Below are 17,549 nucleotides of genomic sequence, written 5' to 3'. Positions count from 1 at the left end.
AAAACTAAAGGAAAGGAATCTACAGGTAACTGCTTTGCTGTTATACCAGTATTCCCTGGAGCAAAAAGAGGGTGGATATCATCTGCAATGTACCACCAGTGTTTCCCGCAGTAGTTGTAATGTGCAGAGTGATCCTAAGGAAACTGAAATCAAATTCATTACATAGTATGCATTATGTTTCATTTCAAATCATGACATTTCCCTGAAAACTATATTAACATCTCTGTGAAACAATTTGCACATGCACTGGCTTTGGTAGCAATCGTATTATAAATATTCATCATTATCCTGGGAAATAAATTCCTGAAGAACATAAAGAAGCCAAATGACTAAATAAATATAAGCAGGCCAATAAATAAATGAATATAAACAGGCCAATGTGAGAAATAATGAAATAAAATGTATATATTTTGCATCCTTTTCATTATTTGCATTATGGTGTTTCTGTTGTTGACTCGCAAATTCTTCTTAAGGGAATGATATGTTATCAGCTAATTCAGACCACTGTGTACTTCATATGATAACTGCTGTATGACATTAGCCTCATACTGTGAAGTAGTTATTCTTGATCACAGATTGGGTAGTCGTTGCACTGTCATATATCCAACCTTAGGTTGGTTGATGTGTTTCCAGTGTAAGGTGCTTTCCTCCAGTATAAGTAGCCTTCGGCCCAGGTCACACGCAGAATTTGCCGCGGGATACTAATGAATGCTGGGTGGATTTTAAGGGTGTGATAAAATGGACACATCTGGCAAGTGTAACGCACCCGTCACCAGCCCGTATTGTCCAGCCAAAGATCCGGAGTGAAAAAGTACCAGCGAAAGTCCACTATCAACCGGTTTGCGACGGGCCGCAGATGCACTGTCTCCGTCTGATCACTCCAGCGCACTCCTCTTGCCTCATTGAAGCGTGCTGGAAACACGTGCCACTGAAAAAAACCCTGGTTCACTGCCATCGCATCTGATCCCGTAGTGCCGGGTCCAATTGCAATGGCACAAATAGCCACGCCTCCCCCCACATTATCTGGCCCATGTGACCGGGGCCTTCCTCCAATTTAAGTAGCTTTTCTGTTGGAAGAGCTCCAGTTCCTTAAGCTGGAAGAATGCTTTAGCCTTTGCTCATTAGGGTGGTAGGATACATGCCAGTACCATCCAATGGAATCAGTTTATCTAGAGGTATGACCACGGAAATGTCTTTGAACAGCGCTGGCTCTTCGGAATTGAAACGGAGATGAGCACTGCAACCCTAGAGTCGGACTCGACTGGCTTTCGAGCAAGGGAACCTTTACCTTTACCTTTAAAAATACTGAGACATTGCATATGTTATTGCTATACTTTACTCTCAAATAAAAGTGCCCTTTATTTCTACTTATCCAGAACTGATTCATTTGTTCTGTAGAAAACTTTATCCAAGTTCAGGCTATTTGTCCACCCCACCAATTAAGAGCCTCCTCAGAAGATCTGCACTCTGTGCCCCCACCTTCAGAACTGAAGTAGTTGGCAACCAGAGACAGGGCTTTTTCCATGGTGGCACCATGCCTCTGGAATGCCCTGCCATATCAGATTTGCCTCCTGCCTATCTTACTTTCTTTTAGGCACCAGGCTAAAACATTCCTTTCCCAGGCTTTTTTCTCTCAGATGTTTTATGGTCTGCTTCTGGCCTGAGATTCATTTTATCGGCATCATTTAGACTGCTTGATTTGTGTTTTATGGTGTTGTTATGCCCTGGCTTGTTTTAATGGCTTATTTTCTAGTGGCTTATTGCAATGGTGAGCTTGCTTTTCAGTGACTTGTTTGGTATAAGCTTGTTTTTAGTGGCTTGCTTAATGACTTTGTTTTATTTTCCGTGGTCATGTTTAGTTTTATTGTTTCAATTGCAAGCTTCCTCAAGCTAGGGTTGCCAACCTCCTGGTGGTGTAAACCAAAAAGAAGACACACTGTGTTAACTTACGTCAGAGTTTCTCTATTGTTATATAATGGGTATGGAATATAGCTTAACTAAACATATACAGATACTTGTACATCCAATACATAACTCCCCTGGGTATTTTGTTGTTGTTCAGTTGCACAGTCGAGTCCGACTCTTCGTGACCCCATGGACAAGATCTCTCCAGGCCTTCCTGTTTTCCGTCCTCTGAAGTTTTCTCAATTTCATGTTCGTTGCATCTATGACACTGCCTAACCATCTCATCCTTTGCCGTCCCCGTCTTCTTTGACCTTCAATCTTTCCCAGCATCAGGGTCTTCTCCAGTGAGTGCTCCCTTCTCATTTGGTGGCCAAAGTATTTGAGCTTCAGTTTCATTATCTGGCCTTCCAGGGAACAGTCAGGGCTGATTTCTTTTAGGATTGACTGATTTGATCTTCTTGCAGTCCAAGGGACTCTCAAGAGTCTTCTCCAGCACCATAGTTCAAAAGAATCTATTCTTCGGCGCTCGGCCTTCCTTATAGTCCAACTCTCGCAGCCATACATGACTACTGGAAATACAATTGCTTTGACCATGCGGACTTTTGTTGGCAGGATGATGTCTCTACTTTTTATCATGCTGTTTAGGTTCGCCATCGCTAACAGACTATTTCAAATACATAAATACAATTGAGCAGAACTTATTATTTTTTTTCCATCTGAAGATGCCTCATAACTTGACTTCAGGTATGGATGTAAGTTCTTCTAGAACAAATCTCAGCTGGCTGACGCGTTTCAAAAATTTTCTTTGTCAAAGCCAGAATGAAAACTACGAACATAATGATATCATATTCCATTTACATCTACATTCAAGTAAGTCCCCAGACTCAGCAAACCCAAAACGTACACAGTCTGTGTTTCTCTAAAGAGTCACCCAACTTTCACGACTACAGCCTGCAGACAGTGGGATCTGACTTCTGACATGTCTTTTAGTTGTAAAGACAGCACATGCTGTTGTGTGTGCTCAATTATTATACTGAAAATTGCTGGGTCTGGAGTTACAACCGCAAAAACTTACATCTAATTTTACAGCAGAGTTGAAGTCCTGGGAATACATTATTTTTTTAAAAAAAATAATGTTTCTTTATTATGTATATACAGATAGACAAACAAAAAATAAACATAAAAAACATGGGGTGTTCATTTCACATCTTATCTAAGAATTTTGCCTTGTCAATACTATTCATTAAGTAATCTTATCTTTTATACAGGATAGAAAGATTTTAACAATATCTTTTCTCGGGTTTTAATTAGCCAACATTTTCACGTTATCATAGTTTCCAATCCAACTATAGAACTTGGCCGAAGTATTTTCATCGATTTCTTCTGTTTGATCCTTTAAACGTAATGAAAGTTTATCAATTTCTGCTACTTGAAGTATTTTGTTCACAATATCTCTCTTAGATGGCAATTCTGTTGTCCTCCAAAACTTAGCATATAATATTCTGGCAGCAGTTACCACATGCTATATAAAATATAAATCATTCTTTTCACATCTCTCTGGTATTATATTTAACAGAAATATTTCTGGAATAAAGGGTATAGGAATTTTTAAGGTTTTTTGGATTATTTCATGCACCCCCATCCAAAACTTTTTCGCCTTTTCACATTGCCACCACATATGGAAGTTTGGCATTTCCAACAGGTATTGGGACATTTTGGGTCCATTTTTGACAGGATATCTGGGGTGATATCTGTGGAACATCTTGTAGATGTTTTCCTTATATGTTTTTGCTCTCGTAATTTTTAAGTTTGTTTTCCAAATTTGTGACCCCTGATCTAATTCTATGTTGTGACCTAGATTTTGTGCCCATTTTATCATAACTCTCTTGACTGTTTCGTCTTGCATTCTGTGCTCTAATAATAGATTATACATTTTTCTTATAAATTTCTGATCCATGCAATTTGAGCTCTTTCCCACCAATTATTTCTTTGTATTTTTTTCGCTCCAGCCGTGTATCCAATAGTTCTTGGTGTCTTATAATATTGTCTTCTTGATGTACACTTGGGTTTGTGAAGGCTTCTAGAGGTGCCACCCATCTTGGGGTCTTTGTGTAGAAGTCATTCCTAATTTGCTCCCACACTTTCAGTAGGGTGGCTCTAAGCCAATGTTGTTTAAAATATTTGTGGCTATTCACTTTTCCATACCATGCAAAAGTGTGTCATCCCAATAGGAGATTGTGACCTTCCAGCTTTAAGAGTCTATTATTTTCCACTATTATCCAATCTTTGATCTAAGATAAAGTGACAGCTTTATAATAGAGATGGTGGCTATCCTCCCCATCAATGATATCTGAAGATCTTTCCATTTTTCTAGGCCCTTTTTTATCTTGTTCAGTAACTCCTTATAGTTATTTTCCATTAATGAGCTACATTTGTTCATTAAGTTTATTCCCAAGTACTTAATTTTCTTTTGTATTTCAAAGCCAGTGATATTTTGAATATGAAGAGCTTGTGTGTTTGTCATGTTTTTGACTAACATTTTTGTCTTCTAGTAATTAATTTTAAGACCAGCCACCTCTCCATACTTTTGTAAAATCAATATCAATCTAGTAATGGATTCTATCAGATTTTCCAGTATAAAAACCAGGTCGTCTGCGAAAGCCAATAGCTTATATTCTTCTCCTTTTAGTTTCAGTCCTCTAATTTGATTCTCTGCTCTGATTTGATTATTTAGGTTTTCCAGGACAAAAATAAAAAGTAGTGGTGACAGAGGACAGCCTTTTCAAGTTACTTTATTTATCTTCACCGTTTGTGATAAGTCTCCATTGATGCATATCTTAGCTTGCTGTTCCTTATAGATTGCTTGAACCATTTTATAAAAGTTTACACCTGGCTGTGATTTGGCTAGGAGTTCCAACATAAAATTCCAGCTGACGTTGTCGAATGCTTTTTCGGCATCCCAAAAAAATTAGTATGTTTTGTTTTTTGGGGTGGGCTTCATAGTACTCTAAGATGTTCAACACCATCCTTATGTTTTGTTGCAGTTGTCTTTTGGGTAGGAAGCCCGCTTGGTCTTCATGTATTGTTTGCGACAGAACTATTTTCATTCTACTTGCCAAGACGGAGGCATAAATTTTATAGTCCACGTTTAGTAGGGAGATAGGTCTATAATTTTTTATTTCTGTTTTGTCCGTGTTCTGTTTATATATTAAGGATATTAAAGCTTCTTTCCATGTTTCGGGTATTTTTTCATTTAGGGCTACATTCTGACATATCTGTTTCAGAGGTTCTATCACTATGTCCTCAAAGGCCAAATAAAATTTTGAGGGTAATACAGAAGTCCTAGGGATACATTCTAATGGAAGTTATAAAAAACAACTTAAATCAAACTCAAGATTCAAACCCAAAGGTGCCAAAGACTATAAGCAGTGTTTCCACTTTTTCTCTTAACATAATAAAGTCTTATAATCTTTTTGGTGGGTTTACTACATTGTCCTCTAAACAAAGCCCTCAGATTTTGCATTCACCACCATCTATACTGATCTGCTGGAAGATTGGAAACAGGTGGTTTGCTAGTATCAACCCTCACTATCTAATCTTTAATGTTTCTTGTTTTTCTGTAACTAATGGTGGGCAGCTGTGAACAACCTGGAGTATCACTAACCAAGCTTCAATATATTTGATGATCTTATGAATGTCAGTACTTAAGGGGATATATTCATTAGACCAATGTAATCAGGGAGAAAGAGGAAAGTGACATAGCCAGCATTGTACAGGAAGTGACAGTATCACACCAGCGATTTATGGGTGATGCTCTGATATTTGGGCAAAAACTCTGTGGTAGAAGCCAGTTTTACCATAGAGTTTTGCCCAAACACGAAAGCATCTCCAGGAAGTTGCTGGAGTGATACCATCACTTCCTGTGTGATGTCAGCAACAAGGCCTGGGCCTTTCTCTTTCTCCTGGTAAGTCCCCCCATCCCCCACCAGTTGCCAGGCAGCCCTACTCTTAGCTTTTAAGCAGAATGTTGCAGAATTTTAAGCAGAATGGTCTCCCCCATCCCCCACTGATTGTCCTGGTAACCCTACTGAACACATATCTCCTGCTTCATGTCTATTTAGGCTCTTCTGAGTATAGGGTTCTTAGTCTCCAGGTGGGGCCTGGAGATCTTCTGCTTTTACAACTGATCTCCAGTTGACAGAGATAAGCCCCCCTGGAGAAAATGGCTGCTTTGAAGGGTGCACTCCATGGCAATGTACCATGCTGAGGTCCCTCCCCTCCCCAAACCCCGCCCTCTCCTGGGTCCACCACCAAAGTCTCCAGGTATTTTCCAACCCAGAGCTGGCAACCCTGAGTAGGATTGTGCTTCCTCCTATGTGAACAGCATCAAAGGTGCATTGATTGGCATGTTTGTAGGTATTACTAATTCACTCCTTTGTTGAAGCAAACAGATCCACCTGAGCGGTGGGAATTTAAGTACTGGGCTTAGAAGGGTGTAACTGCTTAGGAGGGCATGGTGTAAATGCTCCTGCAGGCTTGCTTGGACCAGGGCACTCTCCATGATTGCACCATAGATTTGTAATCAATTTCCCCAAAAGATTCACTAGGTACAGTTTTTTTTATTCTTATGCCTTTTAAATGGGTTTAATACTTTCTCTTGTTTGTTTTTCTTATTTTTTACTTTGTAATCTCTAATATGGTTTTGAAACTTTTGAACATTGCCTTGAGAATTTTAGCAAAACAGTGCAATATGTTTTACTAATAGTGGATTATTATTTCTGTCTCCCCTTCCTCATGTTTGTTCTCCCCCCCCCCCAGAAATGGAACGTGAGTCAGACAAAGATTCGCATCATATCAACAATAATATTCATACTGTTTGGTTGTGTGCTGTTTGTTGCTCTCCCTGCAGTCACATTCAAGCGGATAGAAGGCTGGAATACACTAGATGCAATTTATTTTGTAGTTATTACTTTAACGACCATTGGCTTTGGTGACTATGTAGCAGGTAAGATTTCTACCAAGTTTTGCTTTTTGCTTTTAAAAAACATTTTACAGTTGTACATAATAATTATGCAGGATTTAAATTAGTTTAGGCTGTTGTAATTTATAAGGGAAGAATAATCACAATACACCGTAAATCATTTTTGCCAACCTTATACATTTAAAAAGTTATCCATGACAAATAGAATGACAGTCCTGAAACTAAGCATGTGCTTCTGCTATCTCTGTTAATTAATCAAAACAGAGGAATCTATGGGTATTTCACATATTATGCATTAAGAGAATATATCCCAAAAGTGTACACCACATCATATTTGAAACAGGTGTATGACAGATACACTTGGGGAGCCAATCTCCAGGCAGGGCCTGGAGATATTCCAGAGTTATGACGGACATACAGCTTACAGAGTTCTGTTCCCCTGGAGCAAATGGCTGCTTTAGAGGATGGTCCACATGACAATATACCTGCTGAGGTTGCTACCCTTCCCCAAACCCAACCTTGTCATGCTCTACTACAAAATCTCTAGGAATTTCCTAGCATGATGTTGTCAACCCCAAGATACACACTGTAGAGCCATGGCTCATGTTATGAAATAGACAATATCTACTACTTTAAATCTGAGAATGGCAGTCTAGTCCCTTCCTTCTTACTTGGTTCCTTGCTACTTGATGCATTTTCACTTTATTCCCCCCACCCTCAACTGGGAAATGTTAATTTATATCCACCTGAACTGGGAAATTCTAATTTATATCCACCTGGAAAGAGTGGTAATAGGGGAAATGCCCAGAACAACAAGAATAAACTACTTTAGTATGGGCACTTTGGAATAGTCAGAGTAGGCTTGCAGCCTATGGTCTTTGATTTGATTACAATTTAATAGAAGGAGGTGTTCATGGAAGCCATACCAGACCGCTTTTAAGAACAGAATATGGTGTTTTCATGCACACATCTGCACTTGTCTATGAAGAAATATCTATTGTTTTGAATTGTGCAAATGGTCTCATGGGTGTCATTGTTTTTCACTCAAACCATACATGTAGAAGCTGATCTCTTTATCTCTTTCCATGCACATAGGTTATGCCAAAAATAATGAATGGCAATGGCATTACTATTCCCATGTTAAAAAATACATGCATCTTGGGTAGACAATTGTGTATGATAACATAATGAGAGTTGTTGTTCAGTCACACAGTCGAGTCCAACTCTTTGCGACCCCATGGACAAGATCACGCCAGGCCCTCCTGTCTTCCGCCGTCCTCTGACGTTTGCTCAATTTCATGTTCATTGCATCTACGACACTGTCTAACCATCTCATCCTTTGCCGTCCCCGTCTTCTTTGACCTTCAATCTTTCCCAGCATCAGGGCCTTCTCCAGTGAGTGCTCCCTTCTCATTTGGTGGCCAAAGTATTTGAGCTTCAGTTTCATTATCTGGCCTTCCAGGGAACAGTCAGGGTTGATTTCTTTTAGGATTGACTGATTTGATCTTCTTGCAGTCCAAGGGACTCTCAAGAGTCTTCTCCAGCACCATAGTTCAAAAGAATCTATTCTTCGGCGCTCGGCCTTCCTTATAGTCCAACTCTCGCAGCCATGCATGACTACTGGGAATACCATTGCTTTGACCATGCGGACTTTTGTTGGCAGGATGATGTCTCTACTTTTTATTATGCTGTTTAGGTTCCCCTAACATAATGAGAGAAGGAAGCCTACATTATTATCAAAAGACACTGATTCTCCTAGTTCATGTTTTGTCAGAGCTATATTCTGCTTAAAAACTAAGCGTATTGGTATTTTAGCTTGTTTTTGTGTTGTATCGAAATGCATACCCTGGTTACATTTGCAGTAGGAACATGATGTGCAAAATCCCCGTTAGCTATAACTAGAACACCAAGTACACTGGCAGTTTTTTTCAGGATAAAATTTTATACATATTCCTTTTAGCTGGCCACTTGGTATAACAATGTCTTCCTCTAGCCCTCAGTGTCATTAAAATGTTTGTTATGATCAAGAGAGACATAATCCTTTTAAAGAATATCTAATGTGCTGATATTATGGATTTTACTGCTAACTACTGTTTATGTAACCTGCTAACAAAATGTAACAATATGGCTGAAAAACTCAAAGTAATACCTAGAAAATATTATTTCATATTCTTAGGGACCAAAATAAAATCTAGAGGAATCTAGTTCAATTGTTCAAACGCGAGTCCCATTCAGAACTGAAAAAATATATAGCAATCTTGGTTACCAGTTCTACCACAGCAGTTATAGGCTTATGGTTGATCAGTAGACTGAGTTTTTGCAGCCCTAATTTATTTAAAATGTATGGCTCATGTCTATGTATGAGAGAGACTAGGCAACTTAAATTGGTTATATAGATTATTTAGTTCTCCATAGAACAGGGACCAAAGTCATCTTATTTATGCCATTGAAAGTCAAGCTGCCCTGACCTGAATTGCCTGATCTTGGAAGATAATCAGGGTCGACTTTGGCAAGTACTTGGATGGGAAACCTCCTTGAAATACTAGAGATGGGAGGCAGGGGCAGGCTTTATTCAGCCACCCCTCTGAATATCCTCCAGGCCCCCCCATAGGCGTCAGTCACCAGAGGTTGCCATGAATCCCAGGTGCACACATACTCACATGTGCACGTGCACTCACGCACACACACATGCACATATAAAAGGGGAAAAAAACACCAACCCAAAAAAGGAAGTCAAACTAAACACATTTTTAATGCTAAAAGCAACTACTAGGGTCCAGATTGAGGGCAGGGTGAAATGCATAATGGAGCATTTATGCTCCAAATTATATTAAATGCATGGTGCTAAGGCCCCTTGAGAGGAAAAAAATGCAGGTATCTATATGTATCTATACATATGTATCTATACATAGCAAATCAGCACAGAATGTGTGTGAAATGAATAGAATTAGGTAATAAATCCAAGTTTGTGTCCAAACCAGCTGCCTGCTTCTTTCCCCCTCTCTTGCTAAGGGTATTGCTACTCAGCCATCTGTGGCAGGGGTCCCCAACCTGCAGCCCACAGACCAGATGCAGCCCCCAACCTCTTTCTGTGCAGCCCTCAGGGCATTTTCCCTCAGACCCACTCAGCTTTTTCACTCCTCCTCTCCATGCATTACCATGGTGAAGGCTATATATGTGTGTAAGGAAAATAAAGCAGCTGTGTGAATGGGTACAGGAGATGTCTGGCCTGCTTTTGCAAAAAAGGTGGGAAAGGACAGTAAAAGGGCTGGTATTTCTGCAAAAAAAGCATACAAAGTAGGGTTGCCAGGTCCCCTCACCATCATAATGGGGGGGGGGGGGGGGTTGGGGGGCATTCCAGAAGTGGGTGGGACATCACATGCAACATCCTGAATGTAATGATGTCTCCAGGAAGTGATGTCATTATGTCAGCGGCAGCATTGTGTGTGATGCTCTGGTTTTGGGGCAAAAACTCTATGGTATTTTGGCTTCAAAATTATAGAGTTTGCCCCAAAACCAGAGCATTGCTGTGTGACATTGCCAACATGATGATATCACTTCATGTGAGGCTGTCCCTGTTTGAGGTGGAGTTTCCCCCACCAGACAGCTGACCAGTGGCAGATCAGACCCCCAAAAGTGGGGGAACCCCTGCTGGGACCTGGGGGCTGGCAACCCTAATACTAAGTGTTTTGCATACTGAAAATTTCTAGAGGCTCCACACATCAAGGCTCCTCCAAGTGGCTTCCCAGGTTACTGATGAGGTTGCTGCTGCAGGTAAAAGCATTCTTCCTTCCTCAACAACAGCTGGTGGCTCTGACTTCTGCCTCTCCTCCCCCACCCACTCCAGCTAGGAGCCTTCTCGTGCATCTCTGATTGCAGGAGCCAGTGAGTGGCTCCTTGGGTTGAGAGGGAAGGAGTGCTCTCTTAATAGGGAAGGTTATGGGATTCCCCTTCCCACATATTTCTCCAACCAAGTTTCCCTCCCCACAGCTGCCATTTTGCTTCCCATGTTTGAGGCTTGGCTGGCAGGCAGTGATGTGTATGTGCAACCCTGCAGATAATTTGTACTTAATGGCATATCCTCTGATCCAGATGGGAGGCTGCCCTTTCTCATGCTGCAGTGGACTAAAATTTGAGAAGGGTGAGAATTTACAATTCAGTGTTGAAAGACACATTTAAGCACTGAACCTATTGCAGGTGGAATTCCAGAACAGATTCACTGATTGCCATAAGCATGAAAAGGAAATAAGAATGTTTCAGAATCCATCTGAAGTAGCACCAGAAGATGCAAGTAACTTTTTTCAGATGGAACTACTTGATTTGCAAGCCAGTGATCATCTCAGAGACATTTACAAAGAAAGTAGTCTTTTAGAGGTCTATTCTGGTCTACCTGATATATTTATTTACCTAAAGAAATTTGCTGCAGGCATGTTCACAGTCTTTGATACTACATACATCTGTGAATAAACTTTCTCCAAGATGAAAAATTGTGAAATCCAAGTTTAGGTCAACACTTACAAATGAACGTTTACATGTCATTTTGAGGGTGTCTATCTCAAACCTTGACTTGAACAGCCATAAAAATCAGACTGTGTGTGTTGCTAGATAAAAGAATTCCACAGTAAAATATTGTTCCAAAATGGATTGCATTCAAGTTAACATTTCAATCAACCCTAGATCATTGTCTGATTCTTTCTAGCCTAGCCGAAAAATATATGAAACTAGGTAATAAAAAACTCCTTGTAGCCTTCATCGACTTAAAAAGTGCCTTCGATTCTATCTCAAGAGAAAAACTATGGGATAAACTGCTCAAACTAGGAATTGACTTATGCCTCCTATTCCTTCTAAAAAAATTACACACAGCCACAACAAGTCCAGTTAAGTTCTCTCCAAATGGTAGGCTGACAAAATTCCATCTAAGAAAGGTGTTAAACAAGGATGTGTCCTTGCCCCCCTTCTTTTTAACATATTTCTTTCTGATTTGGCATGCTCATTTGAGCTTGTGAACTGTCATCCACCCAAATGAGGAGGCAAATCAGTACCCATCCTTTTATACACAGATGATACTGCTATTTTATCTTTCAGTAAAATTGGACTTCAAAGATTTCTAGAAGCCTTTAACAACTATTGCCACTCAAATCTACTTAAAATCAACTATACCAAGACAAATGTGGTAGTATCGATCCTAATTTACCTGAAAACTTTCACCCTATCAGCCTTTTATCAATCATGGGAAAATTATATGCGAAGCACCTAGAACACCGTTTACTTGATTGGGTCCACTTTAATGCCATCATAGGGCCAGAACAAATTGGCTTCTCTAAAAATAAATAAACCCTAGATCATTGTCTGATTCTTTCTAGCCTAGCCAAAAAATATACGAAACTAGGTAATAAAAAACTCTTTGTAGCCTTCATTGACTTAAAAAGTGCCTTCAATTTTATCTCAAGAGAAAAACTATGGGATAAACTTTGATGTGGAGAATATCCAAGCGATCTTTCTTAGACAAATAATGGGTGTCCCCAAATGCATGCCTTACTTTACAATCTGCTCTGAAGTTGGCCAAAATTTGATTTAGACCAAGGCTTGGATCTTAATTACACACTACTGACTCAGGATCTACTTCAGAGCTGAGCCGGGCTCCCTTATCCTTTTTTTCAAAAAGAACTGCATAATTCCTCCTGGGATTCCATAATTATATCTAAATTAAGTCAACTTGGTGTTCCTCTTGAAGACCTAACCCTAACCAATGAGCCTCATGTTTTTAAACTAATTAAATGACTCTTAGATATTGATCTGCAAAAGTTACACCCTACCCAATCTCATATCTGTTCACCTGCCATGCTCGGCCACTCTAACTATTTAGGCAAGATGCCCCGATATTTTTACAGTCTTGACATCCCTCTTCATTGCAGAGCTTTTCTTCTGGCCAGGGTTAATACATTTCCCTCTAGAATACTCTATGGCAGATATCATCAAATCCCAAAACAAGAATGGCTGTGCCCCTGTGATCTTAATTCCCTGGACATGATTGAACATATAATTGTCGAATGCCCCTGTATGAGCTACCTCGCAGAAAATTCTTTCTAACTTGGCTTCATCTTAAAAGTTATTTGAGTAACAAGTTAAAATGTCAACTTCCCTTGAATGATTCGATCCCTGAGATCACTAATGATGTTGCCAAGTTTCTTACCGAAATTCTTAAGGTACAAAATTTTAGAACTATTTTGATTGGACTAAATTTGTATGGAATCTTAGATTTTAATTTTACAATACAATGTTTTATATACCTTATGACTAATGATATGCCAATAAAGGTCTATGAATGAATGAAAGAAAGTTAACATTTCTTCATTGACCTCTGAATGTTTACTTTTGGTCTAAAAAGGTAGGTTAACAATTTTGTTACATTTTGATTTAAGATGTGGCCTTCTTTAGGCATAGGGCACTCTAATGCAGCCCCCATGTGCCAGAAGGTTGGGGATCCCTGTATGATATATGAATTCAGATTCTACAACAAACCACACTTGGTAGAAACTGAAGTTTACATATCCAGCTGTAAGCCCTAGAACTAAATCCCAGGTTTGTGCCAACCACAACCCCCAGATAGGTGGACTGCATGGATTCAGTCATCACAAATAACCAGGGTTTGATCAAACCATAGTTTCATAAATCACTGTTGTTACCGCCAATGGCCTGCCTCATTGTTGGGGAAAATTAGTTCTGCGGCAGGGGAGGCCAGATGGGTATCAGGGATTGCATACCTGTTTATACCAAGGTCCGATACTGTAGGAAGACTTCAGATCTGAAGAGTAAATTAAATAGTTTTTATTGAAGACTTTCTCTATTTACAATCACACTAAGCATTCAAGCAAGAGCAAGCACTTCAGAACTAAGAATGTAGAGGTGATGATAGCAAATAGAAGGGTCAGTTATGGGGTGATACTACATGCTCATATTTGCAGAGGTCCTTGAAAAGAATAGCGCCAACGGCTAGCTTTATGTGCTAAGAAGGAGGCCCAAAGAAGAGACTTTTGGGGATGTACTCAGAGTATAGGCACTGTCAGAGTGCACACTTTGATGGCCATGTGCTTGGATGGATATAGACATTGGAACACTATGTGGACCAATGGGAGACCTTGAGGGGCTTGTCTCAGGTGAAGACAAAAGGTTGCCTGAACCAATAAGGGGTCTCAGGGTGTGACATGGAATTCACTGCCACAGGAGGTGGCAGCGGCTACAAGCGTGGATGGCTTCAAGAGGGAATTAGATAAACATATAGAGCAGAGGTCCATCAGTGGTTATTAGCCACAAGGTATAGATAGGAACTCTCAGTCTGGGGCACATGATGCTCTGTATTCTTGGTGCTTGGGGGGGCAACAGTGGGAGAGCTTCTAGTGTCCTGGCCCCACTGCTGGACCTCCTGATGGCACCTGGTATTTTTGGCCACTGTGTGACAGAGAGTTGGACTAGATGGGCCATTGGCCTGATCCAATATTGGCTTATCTTATGTTCTTATGACACCAGGAGGAGCAAAACCTAGGTGTACCAGTGAGGTCCCAGAGGGGCAGAGTCTGGATTCACAATAGTGTTGATAAGATTAGCCAGGTGCTGGATGGCTCTACTGGAGGTGTCTAAATAGGTTCAATGACCAGATGATACTCCCAAGGCAGGTTGAATAGGTTCCTAGGTTTACACAAAAGGTGAGAAATGGGCTCCTAATTAGCATCAGGAAGGATCGTTAATAATTTGAATGTTTGATGTTTTTATCCCGGTATCCTGAGGGATGGAGCAGGAAGGACAGCTGTGGAGACAAAGGATTTCCACATAGACATAGGTATCACATAAAAAGGACTACTTTTAGGTTTAGAGACAGAAGGGCTATTCACCAGGTAGCCTCTGAATATCCTTTAGAAATATAGATACTTTTCCTGGTATTGTTTCATATGCATACCTTGCTGGGTGGAGCGGGAAGGCTGGAGATTGCTTGGAGGGCTGCCTTGTGCAACCTGAAAACTGAGACCTTTTTGCAGAGCTTCTGGCTAGCGCTGTGGTTCAGGCCAAGAGTGCTTTCCTTGGCCTGACTTTGTGGGTCTCTGGTTCAGGTCTGAAGTGGGGTGCCCCATTATTTAGGGCTACCCAAGAGTAAGGCAGTGCTTCTGGGTTACACTGTATAGCATAATATCTGAATGCAGAGTTAGTCCAGTCAAAAATACATGACCAGAGTTTTAAAATGATTTTTACCATATGAACAGTCACCGTTTCTCTTGTAGACTTTGATATTCTTTTTTCATTTTCGCTTTTAATTGATGGCTTACAAACAGTTAAGCCATCTGTGCAAAAAGTTAAGCTATCTATTAGATCTCTTTCAACATTAAAACATTTTGTCTATCATTAACAGTGTGCTTTGAAAAATATTAAGTGTCTGAAAGAAGTGAGTAGGAGGCTTGGAGAATCCTTACAGAGATAAAAGTGTCAGAAGAATTTACACATAGAGAGATAAATGAAATAGAAATGGAGAGGCTTGTACCTTTATTAGAAATGCAAGAGACTCTATGAAAATCTTTTTTTAGAAATAACAGTGGAATAGGAGGAGAGGATGGAAGGAAAGTATTGATAGCAGCGGCTTTAATTGTGCAAATATATTAGTTCACTTTTTAAAAGGAACACTCTCATTTACATTGTGATCAGTTTATTGTTAATGGAAGCCACATAATGGCTTGGATCCCATGGAGATGAACATAGGGGAAGCAATTTTTGCTGATCCCCCCGCCCTTTGTGGGAGACCTTTCCAAGGAGAAGAGATTCAGGGGAGCATGTGGAGCTGCCGTGAAAGGGAAGAGTCAGAAAAAAACCAACACCCTTCCTTTCACACACACCCCTCGTGGTTGCACACAAATTAGCATTATCCCAAAATTTTAAGAGTATTCACCCAGTTTTGGAAATCTGTTCTGGGTATTTTTTCACAGGTTTTGGGATTTCAGGTATCTAGAAGTCTAGGTGTATCATCACTATTTTCAAAAGGTGGTAGTCCTGGAGTCCAAGTTCTGAACCTCAGGTCTACCATCATTGTTTTCAGTGGGAAGTAAACATGGTCAACAAACTCCAGGCCTATTAACTATTGGCGACAGTGAATCTTGAAAGTTGGCCCTGGTGGGGCACACTCTGTCTTTTCCCCTTGCCACTTCTTTTGCCTACAAGGAAGGGCAAGAGCCTACAGCTGGGTTGGCTGCTGCTGAGTTGCCAGTTCTGAAGTGGCTTTTTAAAGTTCTACAGTTGTCCCCAGTGGTCAGGTCTGCCCTCCTGTGAAAACAATAGGGGGGTGGTCCACCTGGCCTTTGAATCTGGATTCCAGGTCTACCAGCCATTAGAATCAGATGGGTAGACCTGGCCTCTGGATGCTAAATCTACCGTCAGATTAAAAAAAACTGAAAAGAGATTTGATGTCTGGAGACCAGGTCTACTCTGTTGAGGCCAATTGAATGTGGAACTATTATCTGGATTTGGAGGTCAGGGCTACGTCTCTGTTTTCAGTGGTCTACTGTCCGTTTAAAGGTCCATGGCAGCATCAGCACCTTAGCCCAGTTACAACCCCCCCCCGTCCCTCACTTCTCCTGCTGCCTGCAAGGGAGAACAGAAGCCTGTAGCCAGACTGGCTGCTGCTGCTGGGCTATAGCTTGCTCTTCTACCTTCCTCACCAATCAGTAAGTCCAAATAACCTGAACCACTCCCTAAACTTTCATTAAACCCAAAATTTCAGAAGTGTCTGAGGTTGCTTTTGTATTCCTGTCTTGAAATGAAACAGGGAATTTTGAGTTTGAGTACCATTCTATTCTATTCCAAACATCCAAAGCAAAATGTGCTGTTATCCTGGAATACTCTACTTTTGACTAACCTTTGTAGTAGGATTGTCACAGAACTTTTGGGAATTTCACTGATTTGTTCATCATGTAAATAATCCTCTCACATTAATTTTGTAATTATTACTAATATTGAAAACATGCATTTTAATATGTCAACAGTTCTTCTCTCTTTTCACCCAAGCTGTAATACTTCAGGGTCAAAAGTCACTGTGCAGAAGTGGTTAAATCAGTGGGATTACTTCCTGAAGATACCAATGATTCTGTGGTACTAAATTGCACTGAGTGGTTGTACTGAATCTTTATAATATTTGTGCAGTCTGTTGGAATACTTATGTAATGATTTCATGTTTAACTGTGTGTGTGTGGCTTTAAAAGTTTGGTTTGCATGGCTGTGATGATAATCTAGAGTGCTGGAATCAGGCAAGTGATATGATTGGTGAGTGACAGAGAGGGGGAGGGGTTTTGGAATGGATGCTGTGTGGAGGTTTTGAATGTCTGTCAAGAGGGTCAGTTAGAGATGACAGTTGATGAAGCCAGGGAAAGGGCAGTTAAGCTATGTATGAGAGAGAAGGAGAAGCTTCCCTGTGTGGGTTGTTAAGTTCTATGTCTTAGAGTTGAATAAGATAAGGAGTTGATTCTGAGGTCTGAAGGAGAGACCTTCTTGTGTGTGATATGAGAGTTAAGTGCTGTGACTGAAAGAAAGTGACAAGCAGTTCTGTGTTGAAACAGTTATAAGCTGAAGCTGAATGTCTAGGAAACAGTAAAGATTATATGGACTTGGAGGAAAAGTGTTACAAAGT

The 17,549-nt window shown here is 40.3% G+C and overlaps 1 protein-coding gene across 1 annotated transcript in view; it reads left to right on the top strand.

Annotated features, from left to right (window-relative positions):
• KCNK2 (potassium channel, two pore domain subfamily K, member 2) overlaps window positions 1-17,549 on the top strand; it is a 144,530-nt gene that overhangs the window by 84,511 nt on the left and 42,470 nt on the right. Inside the window, exon 5 of the mRNA XM_015429098.1 lies at window positions 6,724-6,910. Coding sequence (XP_015284584.1) covers window positions 6,724-6,910 — 187 coding nt within the window. The remainder of the gene's footprint in view (window positions 1-6,723; window positions 6,911-17,549) is intronic.

This window comes from Gekko japonicus, unplaced genomic scaffold (genome assembly GCF_001447785.1).
Source record: "Gekko japonicus isolate JY-2015 unplaced genomic scaffold, Gekko_japonicus_V1.1 scaffold1904, whole genome shotgun sequence".
NCBI lineage: Eukaryota > Metazoa > Chordata > Lepidosauria > Squamata > Gekkonidae > Gekko > Gekko japonicus.
The sequence above is the reverse complement of the archived record's forward strand: the minus strand, read 5'-3'. Positions and strand labels throughout refer to the sequence as shown.